Consider the following 21396-nt stretch of genomic DNA (forward strand, 5'->3'; position numbering starts at 1 on the left):
CAGCAGGAGCAGAAATTGAGATATGAGCAGGGGCAGGGGCAGGGGCAGGGGTAGGAAAATAGAAGAAAGAGACTTCAAAAGGAGGGCAGATCAAAGGAGAGCAGATCAAATGAATTGAAGAGAATCGCAAGCGGATACCTGCCACGTTCCTAGCATCATTCTGCCAATTCCTTGTCAGAATGAAGCACACGAAGACAAAAAATTCGGCAACACCTCTCGCCCCTCGCTGACTACTTCGAACATGGAGCTCTTGACTAGAGATACAACCCGTCGTTCGTGATTGGTCAAGAAAGCATGCAGGACGTACGTCCCGCTCGGCAGTTCAGGCAGGATCAGCACACACGCCGGGTTGGAGGAGATCTCATGGCGGTCTATTTCAACAGAGAAGTTGTACACGTAGAAGTTCAAAGACACGTCGACCCGATGAATGTCGGGCTGCCGCTGAAACGCGTCGAGTGCGAACAAGAGCACCAGCACGACTCTCTGACCAGGTAAGAACTGATGCCCGGAGGCAGGGACAGCGACGATGAGGTGTTCGAGCGAGACCATGATAACTCGTCCTCTCCTCCTCACTCTTACATCCCCGTCGCTTCCCGCCCTCCCTGCTCGAAATGCATCGCTGCTGCCATAGGTGGTAGCAGTTGAGTCGCATCCGAGAACAGTGAAAATGTTAGATCGATTTTTACCTTCAAATTTTGCTGTCCTCTGCTACTGCACAGAGGCTGGCTCGTAAAACTTTGTATGAGAAAATCCTGCGAAAGTAAGTTATTGGGAAATTGTCAATGGGTACCGGAACAAAGATATGAAAGCTTTGCTGACTATCGCGAACGTGACTGGATACAAACGAAGAGGTTGCTTGGTGGGGTACTTTATGGGGTATTTCAGGGGTAGGGTGTTTCAAGCGCCCGCTGGTGATCGAAATCGAGGCTTTCCCGTTGACCTGCACCAACGATGATTTTTGAAAAGAGATATTTTCGAATTATTTTTTCTTTAGATAAAAATTACATCCCCCCAAAACTTGCATCATCAAGCCGCTTTGCGCTGACATCAGCTAGCAACGCCTTCATTGTGCTTGCGCCCTGTTTCACTGACATCTCATCATCATAACAGCAGTCTCCTCATGAACGTGCAAAGTGCCTTCAACCGTCAAGATCGACTCGTCAAAGTCGTTCCAAGACCACGGTATGGTCCAAGCACGGAAAACTCCAGCGCGCCCGTCACCCTGGACCTCGCCTTGATCCAGAGCCTCTTCCACATGCGCCAGAGCAACGCTGCTCACTGCCTCGGGATCTCCGTCACCTCCCTCAAAACCGCGTGCAGGCGCATGGGGATACACAAGTGGCCCTACAGCAGGTGGCCGATGCCCGAGGACACAGGGGAGCAACATGGCGAGGGCAACGAGGGCGACAGGAGAGGAAGGGAGGGAGACGAGGGGGGCCAGGAGATGTGGGAGCTTGAGAGAGGGAGGGGGGGAGATCAGGAGCTGATGGAGGAGGGGCTGGATCACGTGTCGGGGACGAGGTATGCGGACTTCCGTTGAGAGGATCAGAACGGAAAGAGGAGGCGGACGAGGAGGGGGGCGGCGTATGGGCTGAGGGGAAGGAGAGATAGGGAGGGTAGGGGGGAGAGAGAGGGCAATGGAAATTGAATAGTAGGAGCAGGGAAATGATTTATCTAGTAGAGATCAGATTGAAGATCGCAGTTGGCTATGTCACGGCAGAAGGAAATGTTGGAGTTTGTCACGGAATCAGAATCCAGAAAAAATTGGTGGCCGCGGAAAATCAAAAAGGTAGTGGAAGGAAGTGTTTGGAGAAGTGTTTGAATTGAGGTTTGATCAGCAATTCACACTTACCCATCGATGGCTGAGCACTTGTACAGTTGTTCGCGGAAAAAGTACGGAAAGCACTTGAATATTGCAGGAAAGACAGATCCGTTTCTCCAGCCTGATTTGAATAAGCCGAATTCTTGATAATCCCGTGAGTGTTAGATTTAAAGTTTACGATAATACAAACATGTTGAAGCAAGGTCAAACACTGACGAGAAATCGAAAACGGGCCTTAAATACTTTGAGTTTTTATGTCTTTACGGCCTTTTCTGCATATGCATTCTTGAATGCCAGCAATCATGAATCCAAATCATGAAAAGCAAATTCCATCCCCAGATTCTGACGCAGCTCATGTTCTTTTTTGACGAAATCTAAAGTTGTCTTGATATTATCTCATCACCCTGGTAGGCAGTGTGTCGATTGAGATGGTTTGATGGACTAACTCGCGACATTTGAAAGCGACTTCATCCTGCTGCTTCTTCTTCCTTGGCTGCTGCTGCAGGGTTGCATGAAGCAGGATGTTGGCTCCGCGTTGGCGAGCTGAGCAATGCTTTTTTATTTGTTCGAGAGAATTGTTCGGCTCACGTGATAGTTCTACAGTTCGTTGAAAACGTTCCCTGCCTACCGAGAGCTATTGCATTGACACAATCTGTGGTACACCAGACCATGCCTCATACCGAGCATGCCTCGTGCGCATGCTGGGAAAGGAGCTTCATCTCCCAGAGAGCAGTAGTCATCTGTCTTTATTCTTGTGCTGCAACAATTTTGAGCGCAGTTCGTTCATCTCACTCTCGCAGAACCTCTGGCTGCAAATCTGATAGATTTTCATCCTCGAGCGACATCTATTGAGAAAACCTCCATGTTTCAGAGAGAGCTCAATTCAGCATATCGCAGCTCAAACTCTGTCGTCTAGATACTAAATTTCAAGCATGATGCAGGAAGATTTGCATGCATAAGAACAAAGTTTCCCATGACCAAACAGAGAGACAGAAAGCTACAATAAGTCTCAAACAAAATCGTGCTTTTCATCCAGTTGAGAGAGGCGACTCGTCGTCCTAAAACGGCAAGACACCTTCATCCCCTCCTCCTTCCCCGCAGTCAGGTTGCACACCTACTATCCATGAGAGCTAGCGCCTCCTCTGTTTCATGTCTTGCTCCATTCCTGGTCATGCTCCTTGTCCATCAGCTCAAGACTTCTTGGATACCTCGACCCCGCAATGCGCGACTGTCATGTCGTCAGGTCATAAAACATATGATATTTACGAGAATTATATATAACCAACCATCTGATTTCACGATGTTATGTATAAACCCATAAAACCCTTAGCGCACCCCACCCCTACCATTTCTTTTAAGACCATAAAAAAGAACACCACCCACCCTTACTGCCCTCAAAGGACCCATGAACAACCCCCTGATAAAAAGAGGCCAATGAAAAAGCGTCAAGCCTCCGCCTTCCGCCCTACTCGTTCCGTCCTCCGCCTCCTGCCTCCTGCCTCCCGCCTCCCGCCTCCTGCCTTCCACCCCTCCTCTACCGCCCCCGCCCCGACCATGGCTTCATTGATTTGCGCTCAAGAATCTTCCCTTTGCTAGTTTTCGTCATCGATCGCCTGTCTCCTTTCCTCCTGGCATGCACTCCTTCATCCTTGAATTGTTCCCTGGCTCCTGACTAGGAACTACACCGTCGCTTTCGATTCCGTTAGCTCTATCTGTCAACTTCGATTGTTTTCAGAATTCATTTCTCACATCTTCCTCCGAGCTAAACACTCCATTCCCTTTCTTGTTGACAAATTATTTCTGCCTTTCCAGGCAGACGCTGTCTATTTTGGTCAGCAAAAATCAAGTTCGCTTGAGTTCAGAAACTCCTACACACATCAAAATCTTGTTGCTGTCGCAAAATATAGGATTTCCTCATGGAGCAGCAGTCAAGGCCTTCTCCCAGCACAGTCCTGATTCATCCACGCAGACGGCGGGGAGTTAATCCTACCGCCACCCTCCCTCAGCCAATCCGTCTCCGCAGAGAGCAGGTAGAAGACTTGCAGAAGCGATACCGACAGTCAGATGCTGCATTATACCTTGGGATCTCTCTGACAGCGATGAAGAATGCGTGCAGGAAGCTTCGACTGGGCCCTTGGCCAAGTTTGCAACGCACCGGTGATAAAGAGGAGAAAGAAACTACAGCGGCAGGCGACGAGGAAAGAGAAGGAGGGGCTTCAACGGAGTATATAGAAGAGATTGTGGTCGAGGAGGAGCTGGAGCAGGGAAGCTTCGTGAAGCAGGAAGGCGGGGAAGGGGAGAGTGGAGCAAGCCAGGAAAGTCTCAATCTCTCGCATTCGAGAGGAGGATATCAGAGTAAGTGGAAGTCGGAGCTCTTTGATGAAGCTCTCAGGCATGTGTGTGGCTGTTGTCTGATGCGAAACGTCAGAGAGACGCTTTCCGAATGAGGTGTGAATCCGAACAGTTTGTCAGAACAGATATCATTAGCATTGCGCGCGCAGTTACTTGAATACATTACAGCTTTGAAAGATTTTCGTTTTCTCGCAACAGAAGCTCTATAAGCCATGCACAGAGGCTCCTGAGGGGTTATGCTCCATGGCACAGGCACCTGAGTGGAATGTGTCGGTTCAGCCTTTCAAACCCCTCCATGTTACTTACTGTAGCGACATCAGACTCGTGCACCTTGGGAGAAATTTATGAGCCATCATCATTAACAGCCTTGGTAGTCACTCCTGGATGGCTCAAGCTCAGAATTTGCTACACCCCAGGTCTGTATATGTTATTGTCGATGCCTGGAAGCAACAGGAAGTAGAGCACACACATGAACGTGGAGGAGAGGAGAGGGGAAACACGTGCCAAGGTTCTCACGAGTTGTAGCTCCTTTTACAGCCCAGCTCCCCATGAGGGAGACAGACCTGTAGCTTCCAGTGTGCATGACCTAGTAAGGTCCATACGTCTTTGGGACTGTAAGGTGGTGTTGTTGCAATCCTTGGAGGTCCTGAGAGGTTTGAGACCCGGTTGTTCTTCTGCTTGCTGGCACCAGCCCTCACAACCACATGTTCCATGAGACCCCTACTTTCGACTCGATAGCATTCGCAGGGTCCTCGGCAATAAGGTGAGCTCCGTGTAAGGAACACGGGTCGGTTGCGTATCAGGGCCAGACAGGGTTAAGCATAGCATATCTCATTGAGATTCCTACCGTTGTGTTACAAGAACTCAGAAGCAGCATCTGACTTTATCTTTATTACTTGTATGATTGTTCTTTGATTGCCCCCCTCGTTCCAAATCAGCAGCATTCCCTCCTTTGTGCCGCGCAGCACCCGTCAGACACAAGCGTGTTACTGGTATCTGGTCACGCGACTGCTTTTCATATCCGGAAACCAATCTTTTCGAAGATACGCGGCTGATGGAAGGCTCTAGATTTTCTTTACATGTTTTTATTGGCCTCCTCTTTATGAAAGGCTGCGTTGTTCTGCTCACGGATGCCACCAACTTCTAAGCGATGCGATCCTCCCTCCTTCTGCCCCATTGCGGGCCCCTGCTTTACTCAGTCAGTTTGCTACTGCATGAGAGCATGCCACTCCCCTCCAACCTTCACGGAATCGCTCCCGAGCCAGACCCCGAGCAAGACCTCTCCGACGCCCTCTCCTGGCAGCAAGTTCTCTTCCCAGCCGGAAGGCCCATGACTTCTTCTTCAAGCTACAGTACAGCCACCCTCTCCGATGCTGACGAGAGTGAGATCAAAGCCAGCGCAGCAGCTCAGCGCAGTCTAGACGAAACAATGCACATCAGAACAGCAGGAGAAGGAAGCGTTTCCTGCGTGTGCTTCGGCGATGAGAGGAGGTACGAGGGAGGGGAAGAGATAGCGATTGGGACATTCAAGAAGTGGATCTCGCTTCCGAGGCAGGTGGTGCTGGAGGCCAGACGACTGAGCCTTGCAATCAGAGACAAGGGAAAAGCAGGGATGCTTCTTAGATCGCTGGAAGACGCAGTTCGAAAACGAATGCAGAAATAATCAATAAATACACCTCACCAACGTAAATATGAGAATCAAGAGGTATGATTATGGTGAAGGTCCCCTGTTGGCAACCATCAAACAACATTCTAAACGTTTAATTCAATTTCAAGGAAGAGGATTCTGAAATGCGAGAGGAACAGGAGGGAATTCGGGGTTACAGGAAGGGACGGCAGGTCACAATTGTAAACAAATGCGACAAGACTTTGTAAGAAACGGATAAGAACTGCGACAGTTTTCAAAGATTATGTGATTGTTAGTGGCAAAGACTGGAACAAATCAAGGAGATACAAGATTGATTTTAATTGAATATCATCAACTTCTCGACTATCTCCGCTCCCTCCACTCCATGATTTGTTTCCTCTCAGGAAACAAACAAAGCACAAGCACATATGCGAGCCATCCCGCATGTCCCTGCAAGCAAGGTATCTCGGCAATCCAGAAATCAACAATACTTTTAAGAGGAACCCGCTCCAAAATTGTAAGCACAATCTTCTATAACTTTTTTAAAAGCTTCGACTGTACGACGGTCAGGTCCTGAAAAGTAGTATGTTCGATCTGTGACCTGAATACCTCTCCTCCTCCCTACCCCCTCCTCCTCACCCCATCTCGCAGGGCTGGTGTCATACGTTTCATCATCAGCGTTAGGTCAACCCGACAGCAGCACAGCAGACAACAACATCATCTCTCTACATCTAGATCAAGATAATCTCCGCGCGTCTTGTATCCATCATGCAGAACGATCTCCCCCACCCGGCCAACAATCGAGTAGAAGTAATCCCTAGGCCAAGATGCAAAATCTTGGGCGTCGAAAACTCCAGCGCGCCCGTCACCCTGGACCTCGCCTTGATCCAGAGCCTCTTCCACATGCGCCAGAGCAATGCTGCTCACTGCCTCGGGATCTCCGTCACCTCCCTCAAAACCGCGTGCAGGCGCATGGGGATACACAAGTGGCCCTACAGCAGGTGGCCGATGCCCGAGGACACAGGGGAGCAACATGGCGAGGGCAACGAGGGCGACAGGAGAGGAAGGGAGGGAGACGAGGGGGGCCAGGAGATGTGGGGGCTTGAGAGAGGGAGGGGGGGGGATCAGGAGCTGATGGAGGAGGGGCTGGATCACGTGTCGGGGACGAGGTATGCGGACTTCCGTTGAGAGGATCAGAACGGAAAGAGGAGGCGGACGAGGAGGGGGGCGGCGTATGGGCTGAGGAGAAGGAGAGATAGGGAAGGTAGGAGAGAGAGAGAGAGAGAGCGAGAGAGGAGAGAGAGAGAGAGAGAGGGCTATGGGGATGGAATAGCAAGTGTGTCAGTAAGATGCTTATGTTTACATGCTTATTGTGACGGTATTGCGAGAGCTTTTGCATAATCGTATGTTTGAGAACTTTGACGAATGAATAAAAATTTCATCAATTTCATCCGAACGGTCAGTTGGACGTTCATGCTTGAGGTCGAATCAGGGCACAAAAATGGATCAAGCAATTGATGTTGACTCTAACATCTTTCGCTGCTACTTTGAGGCACGACGCTCAAACGTTCACATTCAGACAAGAGGACGTGACAGCTTGAGAGTTTATGCTTATAGCAACGGCAGGTAAGATTCAAGAATCAATCACAATGGTTGGACCGCAACTCCTCCCAAAGATTACAAAATGCTGGCAGAAAAAGTTTTTCCTGGAGCAGTTCGAACAACAAAAGGAGAGATAAATAGATTTAGGAATCTGAGGGTAGAATTGAGACAAGCAAGCAAGAGAAGTTTCAGTCGCCAACAAGATCACAAGTGAGAGAATGTAAAATTTCAAGAATGAACAGTGAGGAAACGAGGAGGAATCACGTCAAAAGGGTTACATTGAGAATTGAACAAGGAGCCAGTCAAAAACAAGGAGCCAGTCAAAGGAAGACAGCGGCAGCTGAGGGGAGCAAGAGGCAGAAGGATCAAGGCTTCATGGAGCAGGGGACAAGAGATTCAGATGGGAAAGGATGGGTGAACAGAGAGGATGATGGAGGTTGGAGGAATGCAGGAGGGAGAGAGAGAGGATCTGGGGAGGAGTGATCAGCAGACGAGGGCAGGATAGACTAGAATGATCCGGAGATGGACGATGCTTGAGGGAAGGAATTCAGAGCATGGGGAGGGGAAACGGAGAGATGGGGGACGCAAGAGCGAGGAGGGGAGTGGGAGGATGAAACGATGAGGTCGGAAGAGATCTAAGAAGATGGGAGGGATCTCAGAGCATGGCAGCCGGGGGCGGGGAGGATGGGCGGGGAGGATGGGCGAGGAGGAGGAGCGGGCCGAAAGCCGCATATTCGCTGCCCTTGCAAAAAATCTACCCCTTTCCCCTTGTCCATTTTCACCCACCCCCTGCGCCGAGAATGTGAGGAGCAAAGGGAGGGCGGTTGGGCGAGGGCAGCAGGTGCAACGGAAAGCAGGGAGAGGAGAGGGAGAGGAGGGAGAGGAAGGAGAGGAAGGAGACGAGGAGACGAGATAGAGGAAGACGAGGGGGTCCTCCAGAGCTCCTAGAGGGGGTACGGCAGCAGTCATGCTCTCTTTCCCTTGTCTGCCGGCGTCCTCGTAGGACTCGCTTCCTAGATCTCAAGCTCTGCCTTCGAAGCGACGATGGTCGGTCATGCGCAGGAGGGGGTCGGCTGCTTTAGCTTCTTCTCGAGCAAGAGGGTATCCCCGGAGCAGGACGGAGCTCAGGCGACGCACTCTTCAACCAACTTTGAGGAGGCGCAAGCAAGGATCGCCGAGCTGGAGGCGGAGCTCAGGACCCTGTCGGGGAGGGGCGCAGAGATGGAGATGATGAAGAGCAGGAGCGTGGAGCTTGAGGAGGAGAACAGAGCCTTAGTCGCGAAGAACCGTGAGCTCGGCGACAAGATCCGCTCCCTGTCTGAAACAGTCAAAGACCCTCTCAGTCCGGCAGCTCCTCAGCAGTCTCCCCAACTACCTTCCCAGCAGCATCCCCAGCCTCCGCCTCAACAGAATGCAGAGGACATCTTGAAAGTCTGGAAGCTGCCGGCAGAAGACACGAGGAAGCTCGATGACCTGCTGAGGGCCGTCGGCGAGCCTGACAAGCAGCAGTTGCTTGCGAGCGAGCTCCAGATCTCTCTGGGAGTGGGAAGGGTGCTGGACCTTTTGTCTCCAGGAGCCGGGGACTCGCTCGAGAGCGTGGAGAGGAAGGTTGCTCGAGAGTGGGAGCTTGTACACAAGTCCAACGTCCTCTCGGAGATGAGAATCGAGCGGGTCGTGGCTGAGTGCATCCCCGGAGGGAGTGTAGAGGCACCTCTTGCCGCCCTCCGTGCCATGTCGTCGGACTCCCTCGCCGAACTGTGCAGAACGAAGATAGCTGGAAGGCTGCTGGAGGCGTTCTCTACGGTCCCAGAGTCTCATGGAGGTCGGATAGCGCACAGCCCGAGCGCGAACAACAGCAAGTTCTCGCTGAACGAGACGAGGCTGGGCAACGAGAGCCTGCGGGAGGCAGTCTACGGAGGGATCGACGAGTTCTACGGAGGGCTGATCGAGAGGATCGGGTTGCCGCAGCTGAACCTGATGAAGGGGCTGCAGGAGGATCACTGCAGAGGGGAGGACGCGGACCAGGAGTTTGCAACCAGCAACTACAGCATCAAGACGACCTCCAGGAAGGAATGGCTGGCAGTGACTGATGCCGACGTGCGGCGAGAACTCTCTGTACCCCCGAGGGTCATCAGGGACGTGGACGAGCTCATGCAAGCTCCCCTCGCCATCAAGGCGAAACTCCTGAGAGAGGAGATCCTTGCCCTGCAGCTGTACACAGGTGAGACGCCAGTTGTGGGTGGGTGGGTGGGTGGGTGGGTGAGTGAGTGAGTGAGAACAAGGGAGTAAGAGAAGGAGCGGGGAAGCAGGAGGTAGTGAAAGGGGAGGAGGAGGAGGAGAAAGTTGTGGTGCTGGTGGTGGTTCTGGAAGAGGAGGAAGGAGGACAAGAAGGAGAACAAGGAGGAGGAGGAGGAGGAGGATAAGGTCGACCGGGATGCCTGAGGTTTGACTTGGCAGGCCCCATGTACTACAAGTACAACTTCGCTCTGCGAGCCCCGAGTGCCGCGGTCAACATGTACACGACGACGATCCACTGCATCGTCAGCGGGCTAGTCAAACTGTCTCGCCATACGTCCCTCATCGGTAGCAGGCAGGTTCTCAGGGGACTGAAGGGGCTCAGGCTGCCCGATAGCTTCTTGCGGGAGGACGAGTATGGAGTGTCGGGAGGAGTAGAGTACGGGCTACTGAGCACAACGACAGACATCAGGACAGCCATCCAGTACGCAGGAGATGAAGGGGATCCGATCGTGTTCGAGATCGGCTGCGGAGCGATAGATCGCGGAGCCAGCCTTGAGTTCCTGTCCCAGTACCCCGAGGAAAAGGAAATCTTGTATCCTCCACTGTCATACTTGGAGGTCATGCGGCAGCCGAGGTATAAGGAAGTAGGAGGGCAGCGAGTGAGAGTGCTGGAGCTGAAGATCAACGCAAACTTGACGAATCTTACGATCGAGGACTTTGTTGGTAAGCGCAAGCAGCTGCACATTTCGCTCATGGAGAACTTGCTGCGAGAGGTTGAGAGGGACGTCAAGGACTGGGAGTCGAGGATCCAGACCCGCCTCAAGACAGCATCGTGGGATGCCTCGCAGAAGTATGACGTGCAGCTGACCCAGTCGATCATCGACGAGTGTAAGGAGCTGGTGGAGGAGAGCAGGGGGAAGACCGCAGAGTGGTACAACGACGACTGCCGCTACAAGGATGCGATCGAGCAGTCAAGCATGACACGGGAGATGGCGATCAACAAGCTCAGGTTCTGGGTGGAAGACACGATAGGTGACGAGCAATGCTCCGACTTGTCTGAAGAGACAATGAAGACAGTCCACTGGAAGTCCATGTCAAATCTCACCCGAAAGATCAACAGCAGGGCGGCCAAAGACTCAGAACGACGAGATCTGAGCAGAAAGCTGTGTCAGATGTACGGCATGCGGGTCACCGACGAGGACGCCGACGGCGATCCGCCTGTCGTCATGGCGGTCTTCCGAGGGCAGGGCGAGCTGATTCCCTTCCTCAAGACAGCAGGGTGCGATGTCAATGCGCTCCTGAGCAACGGCAGGACGGCGTTGCACGTCGCTGCCATGCTGGGGATGAAGGGATGCCTGACGGAGCTCATGGTGGCAGGAGCCGACGTGTGGGCGGTGGATGACTATGAGTGGACTTGCGCGCATGTCGCGAGCTCTGAGGGGCACGTGGAGATGGTGAAGTTCCTCAAGGAGCAGTGTGGGCAGGAGATCTTGGTGCAGAAAGAGCAGAACGGGTTGACATGCGCCCATCTCGCGAGCAAAGGAGGATACTTGGAGGTTCTCAAGTACATCAAGAAAGTCTGCGGCAAGAACGTCTTCGTGGAGAAGGACGATAATGGTGAGACTTGTGCTCACAAGGCAAGCAAGGAGGGTTTCCTGGAGTTGGTGAAGTTCTTCAAGGAAGAGTGTGGGATAGAGTCTCTCATGCAGGAAGACAAGGCTGGCTGGACGTGCGCACATGCAGCAAGTCTGAACGGGCACTTGGAGGTTGTCAAGTACCTCAAGAAGATTTGCGGCAAGGAAATTCTCCTCAAGAAGGAAGGGGACGGTAGGAGCTGCGTGCAGATTGCGAGTGGTGAAGGCTACCTCGACGTCGTCCAGTACGTCGTTGGCATTTGCGGGAAGGACCTGCTGGTGCAACAAGACTCTCTCGGCTGGACGTGTGCGATCGAGGCGAGCAAGGGGGGATACTTAGACGTCCTTGAGTACATCAGAGATCAGTGTGGCAGTGACGTGCTGAGTGTGCCGGAGAAGGAAGGCTGGACCTGCGCGCATGCTGCTGCAAGTGAAGGACGTCGGCAGGTGGTCGAGTTCCTCAGGAAAGAGCTCGGGCGCCCTTGCCTGCAGCAGATAGATCAGGAAGGAGAGACGTGCGCGCATGCTGCGAGCGCCGGAGGCCACATGGAAGTTCTGGAGTACATCACAGCAGAGCTGGGCAAGGAGGTGCTGCAGGAGAAGAACAACGACGGAGAGACGTGTGCGCATGTGGCGAGCAAGAAAGGGCGAATTGAGGTTGTCAAGTACATCCAAGGAGAGTGCGGTAAGGATGCGCTGCTGGAAGAGAACAAGTCAGGACATACTTGCGTGCTGAGTGCGAGCGAAGGAGGTCAGGTGGAGGTGTTGAAGTACCTGAGAGAGCAGTTCGGAACAGAGACTCTGCTGGCCAAGTGCAAGAATGGGGGGACATGCGCGCATGCTGCAAGCGCGGGAGGTCGAGTCAAGGTGCTCAAGTACATCACGGCAGAGCTGGGCAACGAGGTGCTGCTGGAGAAGAACAACGACGGGGAAACATGCGCACATGTGGCGAGCAGGGAAGGGCGGGTGAGAGTCTTGAAGCTGATACAGAAGGCTTGCGGCAAGGACGTCTTGCTCCTTGTGGACAACGACGGCAACAGCTGCGCACATGCTGCGAAGAATGCGAAGCGTCGGAAGATCCTTCAGTATCTTAAAGATCTTGGGGTGTGGATGAATGGCGAGGAACAGAGCGAAAAGAGCAAAGCTGGAAGGGAGGACGAAGGAGAGAAGACAGTGGGTGATGACGTTGACGACGACGACGACGACGACGACGACGACGACGACGACGACGACGACGACGACGACGACGACGACGACGACGACGACGACGACGACGAAGAGGAGGAGGAAGAGGAGGAGGAGGAGGAGGAGAGGGAGGAGGAGGAGAGGGAGGAGCAAGAGGAGGTAGACGGCCAAAACGACGGCAAGGTAGACGAGGAGGTACAAGAACAAGAAGAACAATAAGGAATCAAGCTAGAAAAGTCTTATAGATGCATATTTACGATAACATTCCAATCGTGTTTTTAATCTTTCATGGTGGAATGAAAAAAAACTACCCTGGACCTCGTTCTTCATCCTCAAAACAAAACAAAAGCTGGGAGAGCTTCAGTGAACAACATAGCAAAGACATTACAACATCGACATGTTCATGTACAACCAAAGACGAGTTGATGTGAAAGATGCAGCATGCCAAGAACAAGCAATGAGCCATGCATGGGAAGGGATGGAGAACTCGAGCGGAACAGACATGGAAGACTAGGAGCGAAAGGGGTACGAATGGGCGGGTGAAGAGAATAAAATAAGGAATGGAAGGAGAATGGGAAAAGAGAGGGGGTGGGGCCACTAGGCGACCCTCCGCCGGTTGAGGCTCTGTTTAAGGGTGAAAGGGGAGGCCAACTTGCTTATCCAAAATTGAAGGGGCAGGAGCAGGAGCAGAAGCAGGAGCAGGAGCAGAAACAGGAGCAGGAGCAGAAACAGGAGCAGAAGCAGGAGCAGAAACAGGAGCAGGAGCAGGAGCAGAAACAGGAGCAGGAGCAGGAGCAGGAGCAGGAGCAGGAGCAGGAGCAGGAGCAGGAGCAGGAGCAGGAGCAGGAGCAGGAGCAGGAGCAGGAGCAGAAACGGAAGCATCAGGAGCTGAAACAGCAGGAGCAGCAGGAGCAGTGGCAGGGAAGGAGCAGGAGCAGGAGCAGGGGCAGCGACAAGTGCAGGAGGAAAGAAGTGCAGAAGGAAGGCGGGGGGGGGGAGGGTTGGGAGGTAAAAGAAAACTCGAAGAGAACGAGGAGAGCACGCAAGCAAGAGCAAGCAAAGAGAAGGAAAGGGGGAGGCAAAGAGGCTTGGAGGGGACTTGGGAGGGCGGGGAGGGGAGGGCGAGGACTGGGGCGAGGACTGGAGGGAGGGGAGGGGGGAGGTTTTGGGCTTGGAGCCTTCGGGTGTAAATAAGGTAAATATTCCCCATAGTGACTTACTACCATTAATTTTACTTATTTTATAAGGCTACCGCCGGTCACGGCCACACGATGTTGATCCACCCCTGTATACCTCTTGTAACCACCCCACCTACACGTCAGGCCTTGAACTACCTCGTTTGTATCCTGTAACCTTGTCCTACCCTACCCTCGGCCTCCCTTCGACCTACCCCTACCTCCCAAGATATAACAAAATTTCCCCCTAGTTTAGGCACTGCCTCTGACGCCCTCTGAAGCGATGGCTGCCGGGACTGTCCCCGACCCGCATGCTGCCGCCCCCTCCTCGAGCACACCTGCTCTTCCATCTAACTGTCTCCTGCCATCCTCCTTCAGCCCTTGTTGATTTTCTGCCTCACCTTTTACTTGTCATTCGTTCCCTTCTTCATTCTCGCCCTTGCCTTATCTCGAACTGTTCCCTTCCCCCACATAATCATTGGTATATCAAAACTTGACGAAAACGTGTCAATGTACAGATTTCTTTACTATTTCATCTCCTCACATTATGATTTCACTTTTGTGCTCTTCTCTTAGCCGATCACTCAGCGCGTCCTAGAACCACTTCTCCTGTTGTAAACCTAACTTTGTCTGCGCGGCCTAGCATAGCCTGACCTACTCATTGCTCTGTTGTCAGAAATTCTCTTCTCCACTATCTTATCTCTGATGTCGTCAACTTTTGCTTCACTCTCTTGCTCTTGATTCCTGAATTTAATCACATTTTGAACATGCACTCCGCCACACGCATACGTTAGGGTCGCTCAGTCTTTCCCTTTCAAGCTTTTTCCTTTGTTGCTGCCACATGCTTGAACGTCCATATTCTTGGTAAAATCTAGCATCACCACCCGATTTGTAAACAGACGTGATCATGTAGAGCTACTTGATAGCTTTATATATCAGCGATGGAAAAATTACACTCTTCTCTTTCCTAACAGCCTTCTGTCACGCTGTTCTCAATATCCAAACCCGATCGTGCTCCACTCTAGCTCTTTCTCTTGATCTTCTTGTACTAGAACATGATTCACTTCACTTCATGCCTCCTGTGAGACAACTTTGTGTTCTTGTCATGCTTTTCTTGAACGGATGAGACATCCGTTAGTTGTCTCATGTAGCTGACCATCCTGACAGGGGTTGAAAACTTTATCGCTGTCAACGTCAGTTGGCAATCATGCAGCAAGGGTCTCGATCTCCTCCCAGCACAATCCTGGTGCATCCACGCAGACGCAGGGGGGCTCCTCCTACCGCAACCATCCTTCCACCCATTCGTCTCCGCAGAGAGCAGGTAGAAGACTTGCAGAAGCGATACCGACAGTCCGATGCTGCGAACTACCTCGGAATTTCTTTGACGGCGATGAAGAATGCGTGTAAGAAGCTTCGACTTGGCCCTTGGCCATGCTCACGCACTGGGGACGGAGAGGAGGAAGAAACTACAGCAGGACGCGACGAGGAGAGAGACGAAAGCGAAGGAACTTCAACGGAGGTGATAGAAGAGATTTTGTTTGAGGAGGAGCTGGAAGAGGGAAGTTCCGACAAGAAGGAAGACATGGAAGGGGAAAGTGGAGCAAGGCAAGAAAATCTCGATCTTTCGCAGTCGATAGGAGGTCGCGACGTGAGATGGAAATCAGAGCTCCTTGATGAAGCCCTTGAACACGTGATGTCATGACTTTGGCAGGAGCTTTTTTTTTTGTTTTTCTCGTCAATGGAGATGATTGAGAAAACAGGTTAAAGAGTTTCACGTTTCAGATTCTTTATGATTCCCAAGGGGATTTTCTCCTACTCCCATCTGCTGTTGACTACGTTACAAGACATCCTACAGGATTTTTCCTTCCTCTGGAACAAATCCTGCTGTTGCAAAAATATACATCTAAACTTTGTCTGTACTAAAATCTGTCTGAAATGTAGCGATTGGATTGCAAAATTTGTCTTTTATGCAGCATTTTTCAGGCCGCCACTATGTCAGTCCCTGAAGCTCAGTCTCATGTCGTTCTCCTCTGAAATTTCTCGCGACCCAACAAACAGGATCGGTGGTGTTGAAGAAAAGATACAAGAGAAGTTGATTGCAAGAAGATTGACGATGATCAGAAGCAGATACAACGCTCGCCATCACTCAGTCAACAAGTGCACCCGTTGACTCGATCGGCGAACGTCTGCAGAAGAAGGAAGACGAGAACGAGCGCCAGGAAGGCTCAAGATTAGAGTGGCAAAAGCCCACAATTAAGAGCTCCTGGACAGCCTCCTGATTTGTCACGTGGCTTGCCGAACATTACTGTTGTGAGCAAACGTGACACGCCAGCTGCATCGTGGAGCGCGAGAGAGATGGCAGGGCGGACAATGAAGGGGCTTTCGGACATACATTGCAATCTCTGCTAGCGGCAACTTAAAAGTTGACACCATGGAACAGTCGACACCAATCGGGTACATCACTCTTACATCCCCGGCATCTTGAAGCCTCCAGGCATTCCTGTCAACATCCGCCCGTCACTTCGAGTGCGGTTGAGCAAAAGAAACGACAACCTCCCATCCCCGGCATGCCGCCCATGCCGCCCATGCCGCCCATGCCGCCCATGCCGCCCATGCCGCCCATCCCCGGCATGCCACCCTTTCCTCCGCCCATCTTCGACTGCAGGAACGAGAGGTCACAGGGAGCGTCGAGGGCGCGAGCAAGTCAGACCTGAATCTTCATGATGAGGTTCATGATCTCCGGGTCGTTGGCGTACTTGGCCATGGCTGTTCAGCATCGCTCAGCAACTCATCGCCCTCAAGCTCAAGGAGGCTCAGAACCTGCCGGCCCTCCCGTTTGCATCTCCATCATGGCCTGCAACGACCCTGAGTGGCACCTCCCCTCACGAGCCTGCCTCAGTCCTACCTGCATCACTTTTGGGTTCTGCATCGCCATCATGATCTCCGGGTCATTGAAGATTTTCTCCATCCCGGGAGGGACGTTCATCCCGGCCCCCCCTGCCTGCTGCTGGAAGTCCATGAGACGTTCAGCTCTCTCCCGTGAGATCCTACCTCAGCCTGCTGAGCCCTTTCATTCTCCTCCTCCACCTCCTGCAAGTCGGGTTGGTGAAAACTTCAACGTTCTTGCTGGCACCATTTACCTTAGCTCTCTGCCTAATCATCTCTTCTCTGCGCCTCTCAAGTTCCTTCCTCTTCTCCTCTTCCTGCATGTGGCTGTAAGTGCATGAAGACTGGGGAGCTGAGACAAACCTCTTTCTTCAATTGCTTTTGCCTCTGCTTTGCTTCCTTGGCGTGAACCTAGAATTGCCCGTTTATCAGCACTCGCAGGCAACCTACAATTCACCTTGTCGGACTTGGGCTGAATCTGCTTGCGAAACTCGTCGGTGTCCTCGTCGAAGTCGATTGTTTGACCAGTTCCAAGGTCCTGAAAGGCAAAACCTTGAGGCATTAGAAACCGAGAATGGATCATCGAACCTGTACAGCCTCCACCCACTTCCCGAGCATGGCGTAGGCCCTTCCTCTGGAAACCAGGGCTTGTTAAACTAGATCAGCAAGGAACTCCTCGCACCTTGTCTTGAAGGCTTTAGCAGAATCAGGGTTGATCTCGAGAGCCTTGTCTGTGGTTCAAGATCAACTTCTGACTAGCCAAAAACGCATGTAAGAACGAACCCGTGTCACGCTTGGCTGCCACAGGCTTCTTCATCTTCAAAAAGCAGTTTCCTCTCGATGCGAACGCCATGGCCGTTGGCGAAAGTTTGATGATTTCAGTCCTGCAGGCAAGTGTGACCCTCCATCGAAAGGAGGTAGCGAAAATGTCTACCAGAGGTCTGCTGCTTTTGCATAGTCGCCATTGCCAGAAGCCTCCATGGCCTGCGGCTTGAGCTCTGCGACCTGAAAGAACGATTATGAACGGAGGAGGCAAACACCTCGAAGACCTTGGCGTAGTCGTCGTCAGTAGGCTCTCGTGTAGGATCGCCCATATCTGGCATTACGCTGACGTCCCCTACAGAACTTGATTTACAACGGATGCAACGGCTGAGCACAGGGGACCATCTTCTTCACGAACAATGTCCTCGTCGTCCTCCATGTCATCTTCTTCGTCCTCTTCTTCTTCTGTCATGTCGAATCAAACCAGCACCATTTCGATGTGAACCAAACAATGCACTTGCTTGCAATCTCTTACCTTCAGCCTCTGCACGAGTACTCTGTTTGGATCTTTCGTTGCTTTCTGCACCAGACGTCTTGTCATCAGTTGGAATTCTGCCGCCATATTCCTTGATCAAATCACGGAGAAATCCAAGTTTTGCATCATTGATAAGTTCAGGGTTCTGTTCAGTTGAGGATCAGTCTGTCAGGAAAGCAATCACTATCAAACTTCATCGTCAAACCTTTCGGATCTTCTCTACAACATTGGCTGCACCACTGACGTCTTCGTCGTTCAAAGTCGTGTCTTCATCATCCATCACCTCCAACTCCACGCCCCCGCGGAGCCTCATGTTCAGGGATCGAGTTGGGCCCGCAAGGCTGCTGACATGTTTCCAACCGGGTGCTCCACGACCATTATTCCAGGCAGGTTCTGGCACATGACCAAGTTCTGACGCGTAGCAAGATGAGATGTTCTCGATGGAGAAGAGCAGGGAGAGCAGAGCGCTCAGTGCAAGCATTCTCGTCGCCGTCATTGATCTGCACCTACTTCAGCGATTGAGAGTCCCACAACACAAAACAGTCAACAATGAGGTGGTTGAAATCGTGGTCGGTTCACGATGTCTCACAGGACTACATCTATCCGGTACCGACTTCTCCCCCTCAAGCACAAAAATTGACAGACGAACTTCTTTCGAGGTGTCAACACACACACACGCGTAGCAACTGGGGAGCATTGTTGAGGGATCAAGTGCACACAGGCTCTAATGCTTTGCACGCTACCCATGAGGGAATTCCATGTATCGAATGCATGTTTTGCTACCACTGCTGCTCATTCAGCACACGCATCACTGTGCACATTCAATGTGAAGGAACACCAGCACACGCATTCCCAAACCTCTCCCTTGATCGTTCATTCCGCGTTCTTCCTGGTCGGCGATATATCCCTTCTTTCGTCTTATCATGATTTCCCCTCCTCTGATCTTATACTCTGATCTTCTCTACTCTGTTCTCATCTTCTTTCATCTTCTTCGCATCTCTTCTTCCCTTCATCTCTTCTCCCCCTCTCTCTTCCCTCCTTCCTTCTTCAGTATCCTGCATCCCTTCCGCGCCATGATGCGCCCTAAAGTATACGACTACCCACCCACTCTAGTCATTCCTCAAGACCCTACCCTCCATCAATATCGTAATGTGAAGGCTTTCGTTTCTCAGTACCCACATAGACATGAAATTTCTTATTGATAATAATAGTAAAAGAGAGACATGACTTATTGTATGCCTTTTTTCAAACAGCAAAGAACCCAGTACCCGTATATTTGTATCACCCTACCCGTACACGAGACACATGCCCCTCTCGAGGAATTCTTGTAGAACACCATTGGTAAGCTTACTTTACTCAAAGTTAAGTTAAAATCATTACGAGTAGGCACTTGGGCTCGTTTGCTGTCACCCGACCTCATCCCCGCTCCACCGTAACGGGCGCCGCCGCAGTGCCTCAGTGCTGGCCGGGCGGCGGGCATCGGGCAGCGATGGGCCTGCCGCCCGGGCACCAGGGCCGGCCATCATCAGAGTCCGAATGCTGGCCTGACCGTACCATCACGCGCCGCCCGACCGTCCGACGGCCGTCGGCGCCCGGCTGGGCCCCGGGGGCCCACGGCTCAGTGACTGGCTCGGCGCCGGCGCCGGGGGGCCGCTGAGTGATCGGATCCGGTGACTCTGTGACCCGACGCAGGCACCGTCACGGTGCCCCGGGCGCCAAGGCCCGCAGTGAGGAGTCCGGGCCCGGGACGACCGTCCGATCATGGCATGTCGACGGTCCGATCGATGATCATCGGATCCGCCGGGCCCCGCGGCCCACTGCCGCGGCTCCCGCCGGCGGCGGCGGGCCCGGGGGCCGCGCCGCCCGGCCCGCACTGCCATGACAAGTCAACCGTTGAAGAGAACACGGTCCGATCCTGGCATCAGTGGCAAGCGGCCCAAGTTACCGTGGAATGCGCGCCGCCGGGCCGGGCCGGCCGTACCGGCGCCCCGGCGGGGCAATGCGGCCAACTTCGGCTAACTTGAACTTTCAACTTGCAAGGCGGTGGCACTGAGTGCCGCCGGGATCTCTCGGTCGCCGGGACCACGACGGTACGGTCACCGTGGCACCGTCACGGCGGCACAGGCTGAGTGGCCGCCTTCAACTTCCCGGCCTGAGAGTCACTGGCCATGTCAACTGCGTGTTATTCGCCCCTTTTCTGAAGTTGTCACGATCCTTCACTGGCATCGTGCGTATCAATTCCACACGAGGTGACCGTCTTCAAGGCTTGCTTGATTCAGCATGCCATGATGCTCGAGTCAGATTCCGGTCAGAAGGCCTACAGACTCAATAATGAGTTACAACTTGTGCCCCGAAAGTGGAAAGCATAGCATCAGCATAATGAAACCAGCTTGGAACGGAAACAAGCATCCGAAGAATGGATCGAGAGATGCTGTGCAGCTGGCGATGAAAGCAGCAAACTTTTCAAGTTGAGGATGAACGAGTGAGTATAGCTATCCGGCGCTCAGTTCAGCATGCCAGGGCTGAGCTAAAGCCGACCAGGTGATCCTTGCTGGCAAGGACGTGAAGCTCATTACCTAGCACGTGCAATAAGTGTGGGCGATATGATCTTGGGTCAGGTCTACCGCAGCTTACTTTGTATCGACTCATTCTATTATTCGAAGTTCTGATGAACGGCAGCAGTGGACCGAAGCAGCGTCAACAGCGCCTACGCAACTGGTTTGCATATCACGTTTACTCTCCTGCCGAGTCTACACATATTAACAAAGAGAAGAAGAACATATAACGCATCTCATGTAGCCATCATATCTTACACACCACATGGAAGGAAGCGAGCATCAGTTTAGATGAAATGTCAGATGAAATGTCACGTCTCCGCATTTCTGGCCATAGTACCCCTCATCAATATATCGAGGCGTTCCCCTCCAGATCGAAGCCAATCATCCATCGAGTTGAAGGCAACGAGAATGGTCAGGGGGGTTCCAAGTGCCAAAGCTGACCAATCTCGTTTCCTTCAATCCGATAGGTTCTAGAACCCACCGAACCCCATATGACGGCCCGAGCAACACGCTCTGATACATTGATAATGCTCCAATTGAATTATGCGATTGTCAGCCATTTTAGCATTATTCAGTCATCATTATTGTTGCATTGTCAAAGGACTAAGATGGGCCTTGGGGCTTGCCATGACCCGCACTCATGGGGACTTAACTACTAGGAACTCAGTCGGTGGACCCCTTGTCCTTCCTTTTGTACATCTACAGAAAGGTTTCCTTGAGAATATGCCGTCTGTCCTGTTTGAATCCATCTGAGGACAAAAACTTGACGATCGGCACAGAGTGGAAGAGGGAGACTTCCGAATTTCTGCCAGTAGCCCCCCGTTGCGTCGGGTTTCATTTGTTATCGTCGGGGTTTTTCGTTTTTCTTCGACCCGTTTTGAAAACTCTTCTTTTCACACAACTCCTCGCATCTCACAGAAATCTTCGTTTGGATCGGGAGTTTTTTAAAAAACAGAGTAGTTAATTGAAGAGGTCAACCGGTATAAGCCTCTAAGAATACTATTTTCGGTTTGTAGCTCG

General features: G+C 52.2%; 6 protein-coding genes across 6 annotated transcripts; 4 read left to right on the plus strand and 2 right to left on the minus strand.

The window, feature by feature from the left end:
* Positions 1 to 138: 138 nt before the first annotated feature.
* On the minus strand, positions 139 to 549 carry GUITHDRAFT_119476 (hypothetical protein; the record flags this gene model as incomplete). Its single annotated transcript, XM_005821228.1, has 2 exons — positions 139 to 160; positions 214 to 549. Coding segments are annotated over 2 exons (358 nt in total), but the record flags the coding sequence as incomplete, so codon positions are not given.
* Positions 550 to 1120: 571 nt separating this feature from the next.
* GUITHDRAFT_119477 (hypothetical protein) lies at positions 1121 to 1540 on the plus strand (the record flags this gene model as incomplete). The annotated part of the gene is made up of 1 exon (XM_005821229.1): positions 1121 to 1540. The coding sequence occupies one exon, from the start codon at positions 1121 to 1123 to the stop codon at positions 1538 to 1540; it is 420 nt and encodes a 139-aa protein (XP_005821286.1).
* A 3784-nt stretch (positions 1541 to 5324) lies between these two features.
* Positions 5325 to 5837, plus strand: GUITHDRAFT_147293 (hypothetical protein; the record flags this gene model as incomplete). The annotated part of the gene is made up of 1 exon (XM_005821230.1): positions 5325 to 5837. The coding sequence occupies one exon, from the start codon at positions 5325 to 5327 to the stop codon at positions 5835 to 5837; it is 513 nt and encodes a 170-aa protein (XP_005821287.1).
* A 732-nt stretch (positions 5838 to 6569) lies between these two features.
* Positions 6570 to 6989, plus strand: GUITHDRAFT_119479 (hypothetical protein; the record flags this gene model as incomplete). Its single annotated transcript, XM_005821231.1, has 1 exon — positions 6570 to 6989. One exon carries the CDS (start codon positions 6570 to 6572, stop codon positions 6987 to 6989), a length of 420 nt encoding a protein of 139 aa, XP_005821288.1.
* A 4055-nt stretch (positions 6990 to 11044) lies between these two features.
* Positions 11045 to 12247, plus strand: GUITHDRAFT_59095 (hypothetical protein; the record flags this gene model as incomplete). Its single annotated transcript, XM_005821232.1, has 2 exons — positions 11045 to 11662; positions 11876 to 12247. Coding segments are annotated over 2 exons (990 nt in total), but the record flags the coding sequence as incomplete, so codon positions are not given.
* A 3853-nt stretch (positions 12248 to 16100) lies between these two features.
* Positions 16101 to 18314, minus strand: GUITHDRAFT_119481 (hypothetical protein; the record flags this gene model as incomplete). Its single annotated transcript, XM_005821233.1, has 17 exons — positions 16101 to 16135; positions 16189 to 16294; positions 16346 to 16401; positions 16456 to 16489; positions 16541 to 16642; positions 16687 to 16725; positions 16776 to 16838; positions 16885 to 16932; positions 16979 to 17059; positions 17110 to 17155; positions 17204 to 17252; positions 17305 to 17405; positions 17456 to 17526; positions 17571 to 17638; positions 17686 to 17748; positions 17819 to 17963; positions 18024 to 18314. 17 exons carry the CDS (start codon positions 18312 to 18314, stop codon positions 16101 to 16103), a joined length of 1398 nt encoding a protein of 465 aa, XP_005821290.1.
* Between the last annotated feature and the right edge of the window lie 3082 nt (positions 18315 to 21396).

The sequence above is a fragment of the Guillardia theta genome (assembly GCF_000315625.1).
Source record: "Guillardia theta CCMP2712 unplaced genomic scaffold GUITHscaffold_148, whole genome shotgun sequence".
Lineage (NCBI taxonomy): Eukaryota > Cryptophyceae > Pyrenomonadales > Geminigeraceae > Guillardia > Guillardia theta.